Source organism: Bufo gargarizans, chromosome 3, assembly GCF_014858855.1.
Source record: "Bufo gargarizans isolate SCDJY-AF-19 chromosome 3, ASM1485885v1, whole genome shotgun sequence".
NCBI classification, from domain to species: domain Eukaryota; kingdom Metazoa; phylum Chordata; class Amphibia; order Anura; family Bufonidae; genus Bufo; species Bufo gargarizans.
Window position 1 is genome coordinate 116,695,941 of NC_058082.1, and position 20,282 is coordinate 116,716,222.

At 41.8% G+C, this 20,282-nt stretch overlaps 1 protein-coding gene across 3 annotated transcripts in view; it reads right to left on the bottom strand.

Moving 5' to 3' along the window:
• Positions 1–10,080: 10,080 nt before the first annotated feature.
• NAB2 (NGFI-A binding protein 2) overlaps positions 10,081–20,282 on the bottom strand; it is a 34,443-nt gene continuing 24,241 nt past the window's right edge. For 2 of the 3 annotated variants that reach the window (XM_044286250.1, XM_044286252.1), the window contains exons 4-7: positions 18,219–18,270; positions 16,060–16,174; positions 15,012–15,212; positions 10,081–13,768 (exon numbers count right to left, since the gene is read on the bottom strand). In XM_044286250.1, the coding sequence (XP_044142185.1) occupies positions 13,674–13,768; positions 15,012–15,212; positions 16,060–16,174; positions 18,219–18,270 (463 nt within the window). In that variant the 3' untranslated portion in view covers positions 10,081–13,673. The remainder of the gene's footprint in view (positions 13,769–15,011; positions 15,213–16,059; positions 16,175–18,218; positions 18,271–20,282) is intronic. The other variant, XM_044286251.1, reaches the window with a different exon arrangement.

Here is a 20,282-nt window from a genome sequence, read left to right on the forward strand (position 1 = left end):
GATCCGCACAATTATTGTGCGAATCATAGCCCCCTGTAAGAGATCAGGTGCTGCCAGGCAGGAGGGGGCAGACCTCCTCCCTCCCCTGTATTAAATGTGACCAGTGCGGCCCCCTCCCTCTATATTCATTGGTGGCCAGTGCGGCCCCCCCTCCCTCCCTCCCCAGTATTAAATGTGACCAGTGCGGCCCCCCTCCCTCTATATTCATTGGTGGCTGTGCGGAGCATTGCTTATAGCACAGACCTTTCACTTACCAGTAGGAGGAGCTCCCGGCCGGTCACAGACAGCACAGGTAAGTATAATGCTTCTATTTATTGCTAAGTAACCATGGCAGCCAATACTGCAATAGCGTCTTGGCTGCCATGGTAACCGATCGGAGCCCCAGCGATTAAATTGGGACTCCGTTCGGAACTCTCCGCTGCCACCAATGATGGGGGGGAGGGTGATTTTAATTAGGGGGGGGGGAAGAGGGGAGGCCGCACTGGTCATATTTAATACTAGGAATCCGCACTGGCCACCAATGAATATAGAGGGAGAAGGGCCGCACTGGTCACATTTAATACTGGGGAAGGGGGGAGGGGGGGCCGCACTGGCCACCAATGAGTTAAATACAGGGGAGGGAGGGGGTCTGCCCCCTGCTGCCTGGCAGCACCTGATCTCTTACAGGGGGCTATGATATGCACAATTAACCCCTCAGGTGGGGCACCTGAGGGGTTAATTGTGCCGATCACAGCCCCCTGTAAGAGATCGGGTGCCGCCAGGCAGCAGGGGGCAGTCATGTACAAAGTTCTCAGTATATTCTAACTTGAAGCGTCCCCATCACCATGGGAACGCCTCTGTGTTAGAATATACTGTCGTATCTGAGTTTCACGATCTAACTCAAATCCGATGGTATATTCGAACATAGAGGCGTTCCCATGGTGATGGGGACGCTTCAAGTTAAAATATACCATCGGATTGGAGAAAACTCTGATCTGATGGTATATTAAGAGGGACACCTGACTTTACATTGAAAGTCAATGGGGGACGGATCCGTTTGAAATTGCACCATATTGTGTCAATGTCAAACAGATCCGTCCCCATTGACTTGCAAAGTAAGTCTGGACGGATCCATTTGGCTCCAGGCGGACACGAAAACACTGCAAGCAGCGTTCAGGTGTCCGCCTGCTGAGCGGAGCGGAGGAAAAACGGTGCCAGACTGATGCATTCTGAGCAGATCCGCATCCACTCAGAATGCATTGGGGCTGTACGGATCCGTTCGGGGCCGCTTGTGAGAGCCTTCAAACGGAACTCACAAGCGGAGCCCCGAACGCAAGTGTGAAAGTAGCCTAAGAGATATCGTCGCTTTTTATAAGTAACACAGTGGAAAATATATAGCACTTGTGCAAAAGAGCAACATGATTTTGAGATATTTTGCCATGAGAAGTCTATCCTATATGTGGCTGCCCAGAGGTTGTGTTGTGAATCGCAGTCTATCAAGGGTTTTGCAAGCATGTCACAGTGTTGTATTGTTTTGCATTTGTTTTGTGAGAAATTGGAGTCCTTAATCAAATTTGAGCACAGGTAAGGGTGGACACCTTTGGCTATATAAATGATTTGGGATGCTATTCAAAAGTGGGGCAACAGCTTTACGGTGCCTGTCAGCCAATCAAGCCAGAGGGAGCTGTGAATGTGCTAATGGTGAGCGCTTTCAAATGTCACCCCAAGCAAGTGTTGGGTACACCATTAGTGGGTGCAATAGCACATTACTGCTAGGTACCCAAACATGCTCATCTGACCAGAAGCTTTTTATTAACCTATTCTAGACCACCATAGACTGCATGGGGCAAATTTCTTAAGACCAGCGTTTTAGACGCCGGTCTTAATAAACCCTTGCGCTGGCGGTGGATCGCCGAAATTATGTACAGGTGCTGGCTTCTACCTAACTTCAATGTATCCACCGCCGATTTCCAATATAAGACAGCTACCATATTATGCAACCATATTATTTTATTTTTATATTTTTTCTTCCCCCTTTCCCTCCACCTAAAAGATTTCAGTTTGTTTTTCAATTGAGTGGTACAGTTTATAGGTCACATTAAAGGTGGAAAAAGTTCTGAAATGATTTATCTTTGTCTCGTTTTTTTACATCACAGAAACCGGACATTTTAACAGGGGTGTGTAGACTTTTTATATCCACTGTATCTGTTCGTAAATGACCCCCTATATGTTCTGATGGTCCGCATTCATCTAAGCCAGGGATGCTAAACCTGTGGCCCTCCAGCTGTTGTAAAACTAGAACTCCCATCATTCACTGCTATAGGCTGATAGCTGTAGGCTGTCCAGGCTTGCTGGGAGTTGTAGTTTTGCAACAGCTGGAGGGCTGCAGGTTGGGCATTACTGATCTAAGCAGAGATAGCAGCTGCATGCTAATTGTGCAGGAGTAGGAGCAGAAAACCCACCGTCAGCGATAGCTGAACTGCTCATAGAGAAGGTAGAGATGTTTTTTAATATCCCTGCCCTCCCATCGCTGTATACACAGCCCACAGTGAACACTGTGTATACAGATCAGGAAGTGCCAACACTGGTCAAGCTACATCCACATCTGCCCACGAAATTGAGAATTCTGTAATTGCAAGCCCAGATATGGACGCATCCTTAGCAGACCCAGATCAGCTCTGCAGTGCATGTCAGTAGGCTGTATTCCCCTTATAGCCGGGGTAAATATGTCCGCCTTGATGATGCCAATGATCTTTAAGTCCACCTAGGGACTAACATAACATTGCAGTCCTTCAGAGAATCACTGTGTTCCCATAGGAACTTCATGATGGCAGGCCTCAGAGCCTTCAGATGTCTCCTTTGATCTTCGTGCGGGGGGAGTCCATTTGGGCCTCAGGGAGGCCAGCGCTCTCAGGGTTTCAGCACTTGGATACCGTCTTGCAATTGTCCATGGAATCTGAGGGGTTAAACGCCCTTGATCTGCGTTATTGCCAAAGACGGACAATGCCTCTGGGTGTCTGATATTTTAAACAGCAGAAGCCTGGTGTCTACGGTACCCACTGAGCTTCTGAGTGGGCATCATCTTTGAAGACCCAACTTTTACCATACATGTAAGGCAAAGGTCAGGAACGGGTTAACATAAGAACATGATTTTCTGATGACACATTCATTGTTTGACACACTCATACACATTGATATGAGGATTGTGGCATAACATAGCTTGTAGTTTTCAGAATACAGCTGTCAACCTCACTACAATCGTATCCCCAACGAGGGGAACAAAGCAACCACGAATTCAGCATACACGTCAAAGGCACAGTATCCTTCTGTTATTACAGCAGGCATAATTCAGTAACTCATAAAGAACCCTGTTAACGCTAAGAAAATCACAAATGGAAGCAATAACAGATTTAGATAAATGTGCCCTGATATCCACAAAGGGCACCGTTTTTCCAGTAATCGTTCTTGAGGAAAAAGACATTTGCATTGGAATAATGTGGAAAATGTGAACAGTGCACCTATTCTTACTCTGCCCTTCCGCCCACACTTCCACCCACTTCTTGTGAGGGGGTGTTTTGCGAGAAGAGAGTGTGGGTGTGCATATTGCTATGACGTGGACAGACCACTGAGGTATGCAAGTGAAAAGCCTTCAGCATTTGCTTATTTTCTCTTCCTGAGGCGCAGTAATCATCAGAGTGTTATCTGCATATCACAGGAGTAACGTCGCTGCCTTTCCTTACTCTGGGGATATGTTTGCTGCATTTATATACGTTCTAACCTCAAGTATCACATACTCAAAATGTATTTAAGACACACAGATGAGAAATATTCTGAAATATATCATGTAGATGTCACGACTCAAGAGTAGATGTCAGCTCTCCTGAAAAATTAACATTTATTACTCCATCTGGCGCTGACAAGCCTCAATTATAGTTCCTTTACTTGCTGAGATATCGGCCGTTCACTAGTTGGTTGTGGCAGCTTTAAATTAGCATTAGCTATTGTTTTATCATGATGTAATAAATGTATTAGACCATGCTTTTATTGTCCAATGCATACATAGTAATAACATATTCCACAAAGCTCTACAGGCAGGAAAACCCGCAAACACCATACAAGCTTCATGCAAGGCATTCATATGTTATTCTGAGCAGTCATCATGTAAATGTACATACGTATCATGCAGAGGAAATGTATTGCTGATTCCCCTGCTAAAGGTTTGCCAGGGCCAGATAAAGAGTTGCCAGAAACAAGAGCATCTGTCAGCATCAAAGACCATAATAAACCAGGCATGCTACCTGGTAGGGTTCATCATGCTGATTAAAGCCCTACCTTTGTTATATCTGTTGGTAGAACCGTTGGCAAGATATCATCATTTTTAGTAATATACAAATGAAGTGGTTTGAGCACCAAAGAGCTGGACTGAGCCCTTGGAACACTGCTTTTATAACACCCCTCTGAACTGGGCACTCCCCCTTGATTGATAGGCAGGCTCGGACTGGCCCACAGGGGTACAGGTGAATCCCCCGGTGGGCCTCTGAGTAAGGTGGGCCCCTAGTCTCCCACCACCTGCACAAGTGGCACATAACACAGTAGACTTACTGTCCTACGTACATATATATTCAATGTACAGCACCTCAACTGGCCGAGGTTCATAAAATAAACTTGATTATTAAAGAAACTCCCCAGGTTATTATTATAGACACGATCAGAGCTGAGATGACTTCTAGGTATAGAAGAAAGCTGCCAGTGTCCTCTTCTCCCCAGGACCTACCTTCTCAGTCACTGCAGGGACCCCCATATTTAATCATCTGGTAGCATCTTGCTGCTCTGTGAGCAGGTAATATTTGAATGTATCTGTACAGTGGGCCCTAGATAATCAAGTACGGGAGGGAGGAGGGCCAAGCTCAGAGGAATGTTACGAAAGAAGAGCTTCAATGGCTCCCACCAGCCCCTTGGTGAGCGACCCAGGTCATTTGCGTATTAATAAAAGCACAGCTATCTCAGCAATGATTCTACCAAGAGACATAATAACGGTAGAGTTTTTATCAGCAAGATCAACCCCACCAGGCAGCATGCCTGGTTTAATAGGCAGATGCTCTTTAAAGGTTTGTTCATTATACCCAGGATGAGAACTTACCCAACAACCTCTGCACAGATCTAACCCTGGGGCTGTATAGTTATGGTGAACAAAAAACTAAACAACAGCAAAAAAGATGTAAAATAAATTTTATTGTTTCAAATAACAAAATAAATAATCTAATGTACAATGAAGGAAAAGACTACTGCTAGATTTTCTACGCAGAACACGTACAGCAACACATATGCAATCAGTTAACATTGAGCTCACATTATACGTGATACAGAATGCAAACAGGTGGTCAGTGTCTTCTGAGATATAGATGCACGCTGTATTACTGAAAGCAAAAGCAAAAGCACTATGTGACAGCTGGGCTGCATACAGATGTGGCCACCCATAGCCTTTTGTTAAGCCTCTAATTTCTTACTATACAAATTCAATGCATTGTGCAGCGCACTAGCAAAACCCTTGACATGCTGCAATACACATCGCGCCCACTGGGTGGCCACAAACAGACAAATATAGCATAGACGTTTCCCAACAGAGTATCACAAAATCATCTTGTGCCACACATCTTGGGATACATCTGTTGAGCCAAGAGGAAAGGCAAGGAAGGTCACATCTGTAAATTCTAGATCATTATTTGGACCTGGTCATTATATGATACACTTATGCAGAGAGAACGTTTCTTAAAGACAACCTTTCAGATGCTAGTGGATGCAGATAAACAGCACCAATCCATTTTCTAGCTGTGCAGATAGCACACACAAGCACTTGCATCCACTAATTGGAGGATCAAAAGACCATTTAGCGGGTCACAGGTGGTCCTACTGGCTTCAGTTTATGGATGCATCTTATAGATGTCCGAACATTACATAGCATACCTAGAGCACTCTAGGATAAAGAAGACAGACACAGGTTAAACCCTGTGCTTCTTAGGCAAGTTGAAAAGAAAGAAACCATTCCTGTAAAAAAAAAAGAGTGCAAGTAAAAGAATTCTTAAAGATTCTTAAAAGATTTTAATAATTTATACACCAGACAAAAATGTATTGCTTTTGTGTTTTACTTTGATATTTGATAGTCTCATGCTATGACCTTCATTTTAATTAGCCCCCCACCCCGACAGTGTTGTGCCTAAAATACAAAATGCACTCACCTGCTCCCTGTCCTTCTATTCTCACGCTGATGTTCCATTTCCTGCTGCTCCTTCGGGTCCCTAACATGTAAACTTCTAGACGGGGTCAGACGCATGTCTGCTGCCACTCACTGACTTCAGCAACGACATGTCCACAGGTGGCACGTCACTGCTGAGCATGTGACCCTGCCTGAGGCCTCTTTCACACTACCGTTTCCGTTTTGCGGGCCGTTTTTTGCGTTCCGTATACGGTCCGTATACGGAACCATTCATTTCAATGGGTCCGCAAAAAAATGAAATGTACTCCGTATGTATTCCGTTTCCATATTTTCCATTTTTACGTTCCGTTGAAAGATACAATGTGTCCTATATTTGGCCGCAATTCACGTTCTGTGGCTACATTAAAGTCAATAGGTCCGCAAAAAAAACGGAATGCATACGGAAATGCACCCGTATGTCTTCCGTATCCGTTCCGTTTTTTGCGGAACCATCTATTGAAAATGTTATGCCCAGCCCAATTTGTTCTATGTAATTACTGTATATGCCATACGGAAAAACGGAACTGAAAAACGGAACGGAAAAACGGAAACAAAACGGACCGCAAAACACTGGAATAGCCATATGGTTGTGTGAAAGGGGCCTAAAAGTTACATACTGAGAACCAGAATGAGCACAAAATGGAGCGTCAGTGGAACACAATGACAGGGAGCATATCAGCGCATTTTTTACTTTAGGTACAACACTATCCGGGACTAAGTAAAAAGGAAATTGGGTCTCGAATACCCCTTTAGGGGATTACGTCATCCACAGTCCATTACAATTCCTGAGCTTATGTGGTGCAGAGGATATCTGGTGCATGTGCAGTGTGGATGCTCTTGTATTAGCAAAGAACTCATGACTGTTATATCTGTAAAGAATAAATCAAGGCAACTGGACTTACTGTAGATTTCTTGTAGATCCTAATTGGAGTCAGTAGGTTATAATGACCTCCCAGAAAAAGGTGTCAAGACAGTATTGTATGTGGCAGACAATAGATGTCTAACTCCCCTGCCTCTATTCAAGCTTGGCTTCTCCATTTTTACGTAGATGGCCTCCTTCACACCTCGTTTGTATCAATCGGCCTCCTTATCCAAAACACGTACTTGACTGTCTTCAAAGGTGTGACCTGTTTCTTTTAGCTGTATATCGGCGAAACAAAACAACAACTACATCAGCGTATGGCTCAGCATAGAAGAGCCAAAACCTCTGGTGAATATTCAGCCGTGTACTTACATCTAAAAGAAACAGGTCACTCCTTTGAAGAGAGTCAAGTACGTGTTTTGGATAAGGAGGCCGATTGGTACAAACGAGGTGTGAAGGAGGCCATCTACGTAAAAATGGAGAAGCCAAGCTTGAATAGAGGCGGGGGGTTAGACATCTATTGTCTACCACATACAATTCTGTCTGGATACCTTTTTCTTGAAGGTCATTATCACCTACTGACTCCAATTAGGATAATGGAGGCAACACCTTTGACCCCATGCTGGGTATAATGACCTCTGACCCCATGCTGGGTATAATTACCAGATGTTGATTCAGTTACATATTTATTCCCAGAGAATTTTTGTACAGTCACTCAGAATTGAGAAAGCTCGTTGGAAGAACGAGTGAAACGTTTTCAAGAAATCTACAGTACGTCCAGTTGCCTTGATTTATTCTTTACAGATATATACCATGACCTGGATAAATGAGAACCTTCACAGACTCATGACTGTTCTGCACAAGCGCCTTTCTCTCTCTAACTAACGGGTCAATGCTTTCTTCTTCATTCAGCCAACAGTGGGCACTTTATTTTTCATTTTTTTTCCCCCATAAATTAGGTGTTACTCCTGTAGAGTAACAGATATCACTTTAGAAGGAACTTTTCATGACACACTGCGCAGTGCGAATGGTTAATAGGGACAGATTTTCCTGCAGGGAAATGAGTAACTTTATTATTGAATTACTTTCTCTTGTAATGGTAGTGATTCCAGTAGTTGCTTTATGAGCAATTACCTAATATACATAAAAGCATGGGTTTACATTGATTTTATCACTATTACTATACTGAAAACCCAAAGATCTCCACCGATAATTTACTGATGATCTAATGGTATTTTACTGGTGAGACATCCTCAGCCAGTCTCATTGACTGACTCGAACATCCACAAGCAGATCATACAGAATGACAAAAATGTGACGCATATATGTTTCTATGTTTCTATATATGGGATACAATGTACAGAACAACACAGAATACTATTGGACTAACCATAGGCGCTCGGGCTGTAACACAACGGCAGTTCCCATGAAGAGCAGAAGAGGATAACACTATATGAACATTAACTTCCTTGAGTTTTTTCCTAATATATTTCAGATTCTCGGTGATGTTCCAACCTATTTATGAAATGACTAACTGTAATGGTGTGTTCAATGCAATTACAAGGTATTCTGCAATGGTTACAACTTTTGAAAAAAAAACATTTGAGAGCAGAGCTAGAAGGCAATATCTGCGTATTAAATTATTTTGACCTGATGTTTGCTCGCATTGACTACGCAGGTCATGTGTAACAGGAAATGGCCTCGTGTTAGGGACGTGACTGCTCTTCAATGTCCATGTCCTGTTGTCACTATATGGTTATTGTGAATGGCAGCGGTAACTCCTGAGGAAACTTTTATTGCTGTGTGCCAGAATGAGATAAGCTGCTTATTGCAAAGATTCTGAAAAGAAAAATGTGTTTGTCCCTGCGGGGGTGCCCTTTGTCAACCCGAGAGGCTTAGTTGGTCACTTTCAATCAAAGCGAAGACACAAATAGAAACGCACTTGTCTGCCAGTAAATGTGGATTGTGTGTTTTGGTCATAAACATCCTATGAACTAAATCATCATAATTCACCTACAAATATCTAGGTGGATCATGATAATATTTGGCCTTAAAGTATAACTGTCATATATTATAATTTTTTGAGTATTGGATTGTGGTGATAAATATCTCCTTGGTGGCCCTATTTCAACTTTTCACTGTGTATTCAATTACTCCTTAATTCCACAGTTTTGTTCCCTGTACTGCCTACTTTTACCTCTGCTTAAAATAGAGTTGCTAGGCATGGTCCGTCTATGTGTTGAAGGACAGAGGATGCAGAAGCACGCATTGTGCAAGGTCAGATTCCTGACAGCCAGGGACTGTAAGTAAATGATTAGAGCCAGGTCCTCCCAGCAGCTGATAACAGTGCCTGGGCTGTGTGCACTTCTCCCTGTCCCTGCACTTGGCAGACGCTCCCTCACTCAGCAGAGCTGGAGAATGCAGAGTTGGAGCAGCGCAGACCAGGGAAGGGAGATCTGCCATCTGCTCAGTGTATAAATGAAAGCAACATGTAAGAGGACCCCTTTGTGCTGCAGGAGATTAACCATTTAGGGGGGAGGGCTCTGGTTACTGACACTTTTGGGGGCCTATTGTTACTGGCTAGTGAGGGCAGGCGAGATTATCCTCAGGGTGAGGGCAGTGGCGGCCATCTTAACTGAATAGTGCAATTGCAGTTTTATGCAGACTGGTTGCTAAGGGCTGAATCTGAATTAAATATGGGATAAGTCAGTCTAATAGTAACTGATTCTGGAATATCAGGTTATTAGTAACTACATATATGAAAATTGAAATTAGGGTCTAAGTGTGACAGTTATCCTTTAAGGGAAATGTGTCACCAGTTTAAACCAGATAGTAGCCCATATACTTTTTTACTAATCTGTTTTTATTTTCTGATTGTAGATTTATTTTATTTTATTTCCTGAACATGATTATAGGGACGGCCATCTTGCCTGAGCTGTTCTTAAAAGCATTTAGAAAGCATTAAGAAAATGAAGTATACAGCAGCCCCATGGTCCATAGACACAAGGTCAGGAGGGGACCTCATTGACGTCTATGGTAGAGTTTTCTAAGCATGCTCTGTTACCTGTGCAGAGGTCATTGGGCAAGGAAGGAATAGATAAGATTGGATGATCACCTATTGGGATTGGAGGATCTTGTCTTATCTATACACAGAAGAGGTATCATTACAGCCAGGATTGGAATCACAGATAAGACAGGATCCACCATTTACAGTAAGTGACTGTCAGAGATGATCTCTTCTTGCCCTGTACAATGACCTCTGCACAATCAGTGAGGTCCTCTCCTGACCATTGTGTCTATGGCCCATGTGGCTTCTGTAAAGCAATTTTCTTAATGCTTTCTAAATGCTGTTAGGAACAGGCAAGATGGTCGCGCCCCATATGAATGTTCAGGAAATAGAATTAAAAAAAATCTGCAAAAAAAAATGAAAACTGATTAGAAAAAAAATATATGTGTTACTATCTGGTTTTAACTGGCAGAAAACTGGTGACACATTTAACTGGTGACACATTTCCTTTAAAGGAGCCATATCACAAAAACTATCACTGATCGGTAGTAAATAATTTTGGTGAGATAACCCCCTTTGAGATGAACTACTTGGTGATGCACTTCCTTGACTAGAAACAATAAAGTTTATATACAAACAATGAAAACTCCATAGCAAAAATTACATTTTTAAACCTTCAGGTGTTGGCGGACACCACCAAGCATCTCCCCAGCATTTGTTCTCTCTTTACCATACCTCTGAGAAGAAAAAAGTTATATGACCCTGGTTCCCAACAATCTGATGAGGTGTAATTGCAGAGAAGGAGTCTTGCACAGCAATAAATGACCAGGATAAGGGCGATGGTGCCAAGCTATGTAAGAGAGGGCTACACGCTCCACAGGTCTGGAAGCAGCCACAGCATTTACGTGCTTGCTATCTACAGGTCGGGACCATTCTTGACAAGTAGATTCTGATTGTCTATGTTGTATCCTTGATATTTTAAGATGAATAGTTAGGGAGATCTCTAAAAGTGTAGTCAGCAGTGCATTTATGAATGATTTTTATATGGAACATCCATGGAAATATGTTATCATGCAGTGAATTATTCCTTACTGAGGACAAAACAGGGCCGACATTCAAAGAAAGACAAGACAGCATTTTACAGATATCATAGCTATATGAGATTGCAAGACTACAGACCATAATGGACACCATTTATATGTACAGCAATAAGACAGATTACTCAAGTGGAGTTAAGACTATAACATTGAGTATAGGATTCACTACTACGCAGAGAACACAATAAGTTAATCAGAAAGGCAACTGAGGAACATTTTAGAGTTATCCACCATCAATAACACAGAATGGATTTGAATGTTCCTACTGGAATGTATAGTCGCTGATTCTACTTAGACATTGAGCTATCTATATACAGTTAGCTGTATGCAAGTAGAACAAAAGGTCATCATGTACCATCATTTCCAAGGAAAAGAGTAAATAGGCTCGATTACACACTTTACTAACTATTGAAAGCACATTTTTACAAGCTGGCTTCATACGAACCAGCAAAGTGACTCCAAACCTCCTGGAGATCCATGGAGAAGTGACAACTGTGCGGTGATGGATTTCTCTGAATCGTTTATTGCAGACAGAATACAGAGTCTGATTATTGCTTTCAAACAAAAGGATGTCAGTCTAAGGGGCTCACAAAATGTGGAATCAGACTGAACTCCAGGAAAAAAAAAGAAAGTACTCCCTGATGATTAAATATCCTATATGTACAGAAAAGATAAATGCATCTCTGGACTCAATACACAGCATACATAGTTGGGGGTTTAGTACAATAATAAAGTAATTAATCATAAAGGGGTCATTGGCCAAAAGGTCTTCAGATGTCAACGTTTTGGCTTAGAAGATGGACCATCTTTGTCTCACCTGTGTCATATAAATCTAAAAATGTCCATTTTTTTGTAAGACCACTTACAACAGCTGTAATCTGTCATTCATTTCCTACATTTGTCAAGTAGTAGCACAATGGACAACCCTTGATACCATGTATACATGAGTCCCATAGTTTAAGTCAATTGAACAGAGGTATAACTTAGAGCATCTTAAATCAACGAAATGTCAATACCCATGTAAGGCCATCCATGACTGTCAACGGTTTGACCCGTTTTACCTGCCTTTGGGGTATCTCTGGATGGATGATAATAGCTGGTATAATGGCACATTAAAAGATTATCTATAAAATGTTCAAACTCTGTCTACTTTGCTTTATTTAAGTTTTTCCCCAAACAATATTACTTCCGTGCATTGAGGCCTGGCTTAGCTAAAACCCTGAATTAAAAAACAGAAGAAGGTGACCTAAAAACCTATATTCTATTACAAGCAACGTCTACTAACCCTTTCAGTCTCACTTCGGTCATTTGCTAAAGGTACTTTCTAACCAATGTCACGAAAAGGTCACTAAACCTCAAGTTGTTCTACATTCATTTGGCAACTGAATCCAATGTATTAAATATATTCTTGTGTTCTGAACCACTCGAGGCTGGGCAGAGGAAGGCTGTAGTGTAATTCAATGGGATTGCTGATAGGAAAACTAAAAAATATCTTCTCCTATAACTACTATTTTGTGTGTGTAAGTGAATGACATCAGCAGCTTTAACATTTTATTAAAAGGGCTTTCTGGGATTTTCATATTGATGGTCTATCCTCAGGACAGGTTATCAATATGAGATTGGTGGAGGTCCAATTCCTAGTACCCTCCCCGATCAGCTGTATGAAGAGGCCATAGGGCTCTCTGAGCTCTTTGGAATCTTCCTAGGTCATGTGATGTCAGGTTCATCAGTCACATGTCCTAAATGAATGTGGGTTGAGCTGCAATACCAAGATCAGCCACTTTGCAATGAACGGTGCTGCGTTTGGTATACCATGAAGAAGCTGCAACCCTCGCCAGGAGTTGACCTGTCAGATATTGATGATCATCAATATTTAATTCCCAGAAATCCCCTTTAATACCTTATATATTTATTTGCTTCGGAGATGAGGCTTAACGTATCAGTAGACAACAACAGCTAAAGTAGCCAAAAAAAGAAATCAAGAACTTGCACGTCTACCAATCTTGTATAAGTGCTATCAAGTTATACAAAGCCTTACTCCTTGATGTCCTGATGGTATAATATAGCATTAAACATGTTTTATGAAAAATCTGGCAACTAATATTCAAAAGTCATTTTCTGCACTATATAATGAATATATCTGTAAGAAATAAACATAATACAATAATCATTGCAATTATTAACAATGCCATACTTGAATACAATATCACGTCATGGCTCATAAGTTTGGTACATTGCATTTAACGTTTGCTAATCCCAAAATCTCAGTGGTTCTCAGACACTGTAAGCCATTACCTGTCGTCCACTCTACATAACTGAGCTGGTTCTGTTCAATATGGAGGCCACTGGAACTGGTAAGGTATCATTATTATAGATGGCTCAGTGTCCTAGATGGCTTAGGGTTAGGGAACAAATGATTTTTGTCGTTGTTACTTCTTATCTTTCAGTTGTCCTCGTCTTGCCTTCAGATTTTCTTTATTCCTGTTCCTTGCAGTTTCCAGATCTGAGGTCTGTGATTTGTGGTGAAACAGGCAAACTTGAACAGCTCTCCGAACCACCGTCATCACATTCTGTATGGGGAAAACCAGACTATTGAATAGACAGGTACAATATATGTATAAATGCACAGTATGTATGGGAAGTAAATGATGAAAACTAGAAAACAATCGTAAATGTTGACTATTAAATTCCACCCATATGCCCGGGCCCCTCACAATAAATATACTTACCTCGCTCCCCGCTTCCTGCGATGCTCCTGATCCCCACACAGCTGCTGCTGCTTCTCCCCGTGTGAGGATGAAAACATCTGGTCTCGGGGGCAGGGGTACGCAGCCAATGGCAGGCGGTGACGGGGACGAGCCTCCCTAGCATCACCCACGATGCTAGGTAGGCTCGTCCCCGTTCCCGCCTGCCATAGGCTGCTCCCCCACGACAGCGGATGTTTTCTTCTGCGCACGGGGAGAAGCAGCAGCGGCGGTGTGGGGAGCGAGGTAAGTATATTCATTGTGAGGGACCCGTCATATGGGTGGAATTTAATAGTCTCGGATAACCCCTTTAACCAAAGACCAGGCCATTTATCCCCCTTCCTGACCAGATTCATTCTCCATTTTTTTTTTCTTTTGTAAATGCATCTTTGAAAGCCATAACTTTTTTTTGTTTTGTTTGGTTATGTAAATAGTTTTTGCACCTTTTTCAATGATATATGGCGAATTATATGTCATTTTCTTTTTCTTTTTGGTTGCTTGTGTAGTGTGTAGTGATTTTATTGTTATTTTTTATTTTCTGGGGGACATTTAACATTACATTTTTATTGCTGAGATCTTTTGTAATTGGGCTGACATATAAGGCCCAATTACAGGGAGACTACAGCCCCCAGTGAGGTTGTACCAAGCTGTTCATCCTTGCTACAGAGCCGGTCTGGGTGTGCTAAGACCTAGAAACAAGTGCAGAAAATTCTGGAGCATCTTGTCTTAAAACTCTGCATTGCGTCATTCCCTGTTATTTCTCTTTGAAATGTATGAATAAACCGAGTTCCTATTCCCATCCTCAAAAGGGTATACATTTACACAGACTGACAGCATCATTACTGGTTGTAAGGACATGTCCAATTGATAATGGGACTGGTAACAAATGTATTCATGAACTTCAAGGAGGAATAACTGAGGAACATCAGACTGCAGTTCTGTGAAAAGATGCTCCAGTATCAATAGTCGATTGGGATTGCAAGCATTTACTATAACTAGAACTGATGGGTGCTCTTGATCTTTCATATGTACATTAGTCAGATGGTTATTACAGAGAGTATCTCACTACCTGCAATGTGAGGATTTCCTGGCACACACAGGCTGAGGCGGCCCAATCTGTCGCGTGACACAAGTCTGGCAAGTCGCAGACCTTCATCCATCAGTGTTTGCTGCAAAAGCTGTCTGCTCCATGGGGCTGGATGTGGTAGAGCAAGAGATAGTTCTGTAGGGGGAGCTCCAGGGGAGGTGGGTATTCTTACCGTTACAGCTGCTTAAAAAATATAGACATGGCAAGTTATTCGCTAGTATAGTATGCTGAGAATGCAGACAAACAATTCACAATTCACAGGAAGAGTATACAGTATAATATATATAAAACTATAGAGCCCCAACATGCGGCAGCTATGGGGCCTATAGAGAAAGGGAGCCCCTAGCTCTGGTGGATCCAATCCACTTTTCTGCTGGGTTCTCTCTTCTCAAAAAAATGAAAAAGGTGAGAAACTGGCTCAGAGGTCATGTATAGGGCGATAGGAAGCACCAGACCCTTCTGTCCTGGGTGGTAAACTACAGCACCATAATAGGTGCCAATTTTAAAGGGATCTGTCAGGTTCATAATGGTGTCTGAGCTGCAGGCAGCATGTTATAGAGCAGGAGGAGCTGAACAGATTGATATATAGTTTTGTGGGAAAAGATTTAGTAAACCCTGTAATATTTCCATTCATATATATATGTTCAGTCTGGGCTGTGACATCCAGAAGGCGGTCCTATCAGTGATTGACAGCTATCTCTGTATACATAGTCATAGAGGGAAGGCTGTCAATCAATGATAGGACCGCCTCCTGGACTTCACAGCCCAGAATGAGCAGGAATTGAAATGAATAAATTACAACCTATACTGAACATTTTCCCAGAAAACTACCGTATATATCAACCTGTTCAGCTCAACCTGTTCTATAACATGCTGCATGTAGATCAAGTCTCATTTTCATGTGACAGGTTCCCTTTAAGATTTGCTGTGGAGACTTTTATATACAGTATGCACCACCACCAAGTCTGCCATACAGCTCGTACATGCACACACAAACATATATGAATATACTCTATGTTCCAGATCTCACCTTGTAAATGACCATCCATGCTTTCCCCAGATACACTGCCGCTGTCTTCTTCCAAGCTATGTCTTACTGAAGTAGTTACACTTTCTGATTCACCTTGTAGAGGGACTTCCACAACCTGAACATGAAGTGTAATGATTCCATTGTCATTACGGTACAGCAACAATATCCCTTAAGGGGACGCTCTACTTTTACCCTGTTCTATCCTATATAAGCTATTATACTTGTTTTAAGAGATCTGGAAAGATGGATTTTAACTATATTCCATGCAATGATTTCTGCATAATTTTTAGAGTTTTGTGGCCTATGGCTCACTTCGGTGCCCATATTAGTTTTTATTTGATATTAAAGTAGATTCCAATGTGAAGCTGGGTCTTTTTATAAATTTATTCTTTCATTGTTGTCTAGTGCTCATATGTGAAAGATATTAGAGCAGATGCTCTAGGTCAAACACTCATCTATTTTAGCGTGGGAACATAACCCGATAGATATTAAATAGGGGACACAGACAGCAAGCATTTATTTATTTTCAGTCACCAAGACTTACTACAAGATTCTGTTTTCATCTGCAATATCTTAAAGGCTATGAACAAATTTGTATAATTTTTTTTAAAATAAATTGCATCTATTATTTGATTAAAAAAAAGCATTATGGTAAATGAGTTTAAAGGGAATTTGTCAGCAGGTCTGAGCAGGTAGAAGCCAGGAGAATCAAGATAAACATACCTTTCCTGGTGCTTTTATTATCAGGAGTGGTGTGAATATGAACTGTTCTGCCAGTTTCTGCTACAGCAAGTGCACTGTAGGTGGGGTGTCACTGTGAAGAGCTCTCTGCACTGAACTGTTTCATATCACCTCCCCTCTGCTTTTATTGACAGCTGTAGTGGTCTCCGGGTTGGTGCCTGTGAAGCAGCTCAATTCAGAGAGCACTTCACGGTGAAGCCTTGCCTCCTGGGCATGTGCTGGGACAATGTCCAGCAGAATAAAAGTTCATATTCACACTGCTCCTGAAAGCTCAATAAAAAGTATCTTTGTCCTGTTCTTTATAGCCCTTACCTAGCACTGTCAACAGTTTTGCATGGTCTGACTTCCTTCAATTAAAAAAATCTCAACCTTTTTTTTCTACAACTTAAATGCCTTCTAATACACTGCAAGCTGCTCTCTGACATTCACTGTCAAATCTATCAGACAAGCTCCATGAAGCTTTCGTCTCATAATGTATTCAGCAATCATCTATGCTGAATTTCGATCAAATCAAAGTTAACCAAAGAGGTCCATAGCCTTGAAGGAGTTGGGGCTTGGTTTCTTGATTTACAGTACACTGTAGACAGTACCTGAGGTGAAAGGAGCGAGAGTAACCTGAAAAAAGTAGTCTAAGCTCCATACTTTACTAAAATGGTAAAGCATTGGAGTTGAGTAGTGATGAACGTCAGGAACTATATTTGAATTCGCGATATTTCACAAATATTTTGTAGAATATTCGTTATATATTCGCAAATTCGCGAATTTGAGATTATTTTATTGAATGTGAAAAATCGGCAATGCAAAAATCGCGTAATGTGAATTCGTAACGCAAAATACATGCGTTGGTCACTTTGGCTCCATTTTCAATCTGCTAGAAGTTTCATGAGTTTCTCCTCAGACTGGAGAAAATTGTTGGCACGGCAGAACATTACAATAGCTGTATATGCAGATTGAGTCAACTGCTCCAATATATTTGCGATTTCGCTAATCGGCAGTGATTAGAATATGTTTTTGCACTACGTGCAACTTCACATTTTAGCAGGTCTGACTACAGATTACTGATTGGTGCACTAAGTATTGTTGTGAACTTGACATTGCTTCCTTCTCATTGGCCCACAAGCAAGAAACAGAGAGGAATCATGTGTTCAGATGGAAAAATCTCTGCTTCTCATCCCACAGACACAGTGAAAGGGAAACTGCATTAAAGAGCCTGGAGGCAGGGAAGGAGAACTCCTAGCTCCAGGAAGAAGAGGAAGGTGACACTTTCCAATTATGAAATATATTACTTGGTTTTATGTATCCACATGTTCTACTGATGCAGGCAAACATGATTATAACAAGAAGTACACTTGAATGAAAAATAATAGAATGTCCATTCTGTTATAAGACACGAGAATATTCCCATTTATTGCCATTACCTCCTGCTTTGGCATTTTTGTCTGTGGTGCACCTGAATCTTCAGGATTTAACCTAAAGGGAAAACAATGATGTTAATGTGAGAATTTCTTAAAGGGACTGTGTCATCAAAAAAATTACCTATTGTTTAAATCTTTTTTTTATGTTAAAGGGTTTTTTCGACTCTTTCTAACTGATTACCTGTCCTCTGATTAGGTCATCAGTATCGGATCGATGGGGGTTCTACACCCGGGACCCCCGCAGATCAGCTGTTAAGAAGGCACTGGCACAATTACTAACCACAGCGCCATACATTATATAGTGACCGTGCTTGGTATCGCGCTCAGACCCATTCACTTGAATGAGACTGATCTATGCCTAGGCCATGTGACCGATGGATGAGACATCACTAGCTTAGGGAAAGCTGTGAGAAGGCCACGACAATCAAAGGAGCGCTGGTGCCTTCTCAAAAAGCTGATCGATGGGGGGCCCAGGTGTCGGCCCCCCACCAATCAGATACTGGTGACGTATCCAGAGTATAGGTCATCAGTTAAAAAGTGTTCGAAAAACCTTTTGAACATACTTTTAAAGCATTTTGGTGGTTACTTTTAATTTCCCATGTCAATATATATATTTTAGAAAAATCCTAAAATCCTACAGTTTTCGCACTGGCCGTAACGCTTAATAATAGACACCACTTATTGGTCTGTACAGATCATTTTTCAGTAGTCGTCTTATTATAACAGCAGGATTACAATGACACCTCTATACATAGATAACACAGGATCCACGATTCACGATAGGTGATATCACATCTTATCTATTCCTTCCTTATACAAAGACCTCTGCACAGGTCACAGAACATGTCTAGAAAACTCAAGTCAATGAGGTCCCCTCCTGAACATTGTGTCTATGGCCCATGGTGGCTGCTGTAAAGCATATCTCTCCTTCACTGATGAGCAGGTGCTTGTTGGGAAGGAACGGTCCCTTCCCGACAATCGCCTGCTGAATTGTATAAAAGGGACTTTTTCCACCAGCTAAGATAAGTCTTTCAAAGGGGTCGTCTCACTTTAGTAAATGGCATTTATCATGCAGACAAAGTTAATACGAGGCACTTACTAATGTATTGTGATTGTCCATATTGTCTCCTTTGCTGGCTGGACTCATTTTCCATCACATTATGCACGGCTCGTTTCCAGGGTTTATGACCATCCTGCAATCCAATAGCGGTGGTCGTGCTTGCACATTATAGAAAAAAGTTCTGGCCTCTCTAGTTGCCAGGACCGTGCATAGGACAATGATTTCTCCAATAGTGTGCAAGCATGGCCCCTACTGCTGGACTGCAGGGTGGTCGTAACTAGAGATCAGCGAATCAATCAATTCCCACAAAGTGGAATTCAATCTAAATTTCAGGATAAATTTGATTTGTCTAGAAGTCGAATTTCCTCGTGCTTCGTGTCAGCGAATGGATTTAACCTGAAATAGTATAAAAAACAAAAAAATTCAAACTTACCTCCTCCATTTGCTTGCGACGGGCCGCCAGCCTCCATCTTGCTTGAAGATCTCGGCTGAAATCCCGTGCGGCATGAGATTACATCATCACGCCGGGCGACTTGATGACGTCATACGTCACCACGCCAGCCGGTGTGATGACGTAATCTTGCGCCGCACAGGATTTCTTCAAGCAAGATGGCAGCAGCCAGCCCGTTTCGAGAAAATGGAGGCGGTAAGTTTGATTTAATTTTTTTTTTATTGTTAATTTTACACTCAGATGCCGCGATCATGTATGAACGCGGCATCTGAGGGGTACAATGACGGGGTCGGCGCTATCACAGCTCCCTGTCATTGCACCCACTACTTACAAAAAAATGTGCTTCGTGACGAAGTAATTAATCACAAAGCTAATTTTTTTTGTGAAATTCGGCGGATCAGCCGAATCGAATTTTTAAGAAATTCGCTCATCTCTAGTCGTAACCCCTGGAAATGATTAGTGTACAATATGATGAAAAAATTACTCAAGCCAGCAAAGGAAGCACTATAGACAAACACAATACATTAGACACTGCCTTGTATAAACTTTGTCTATT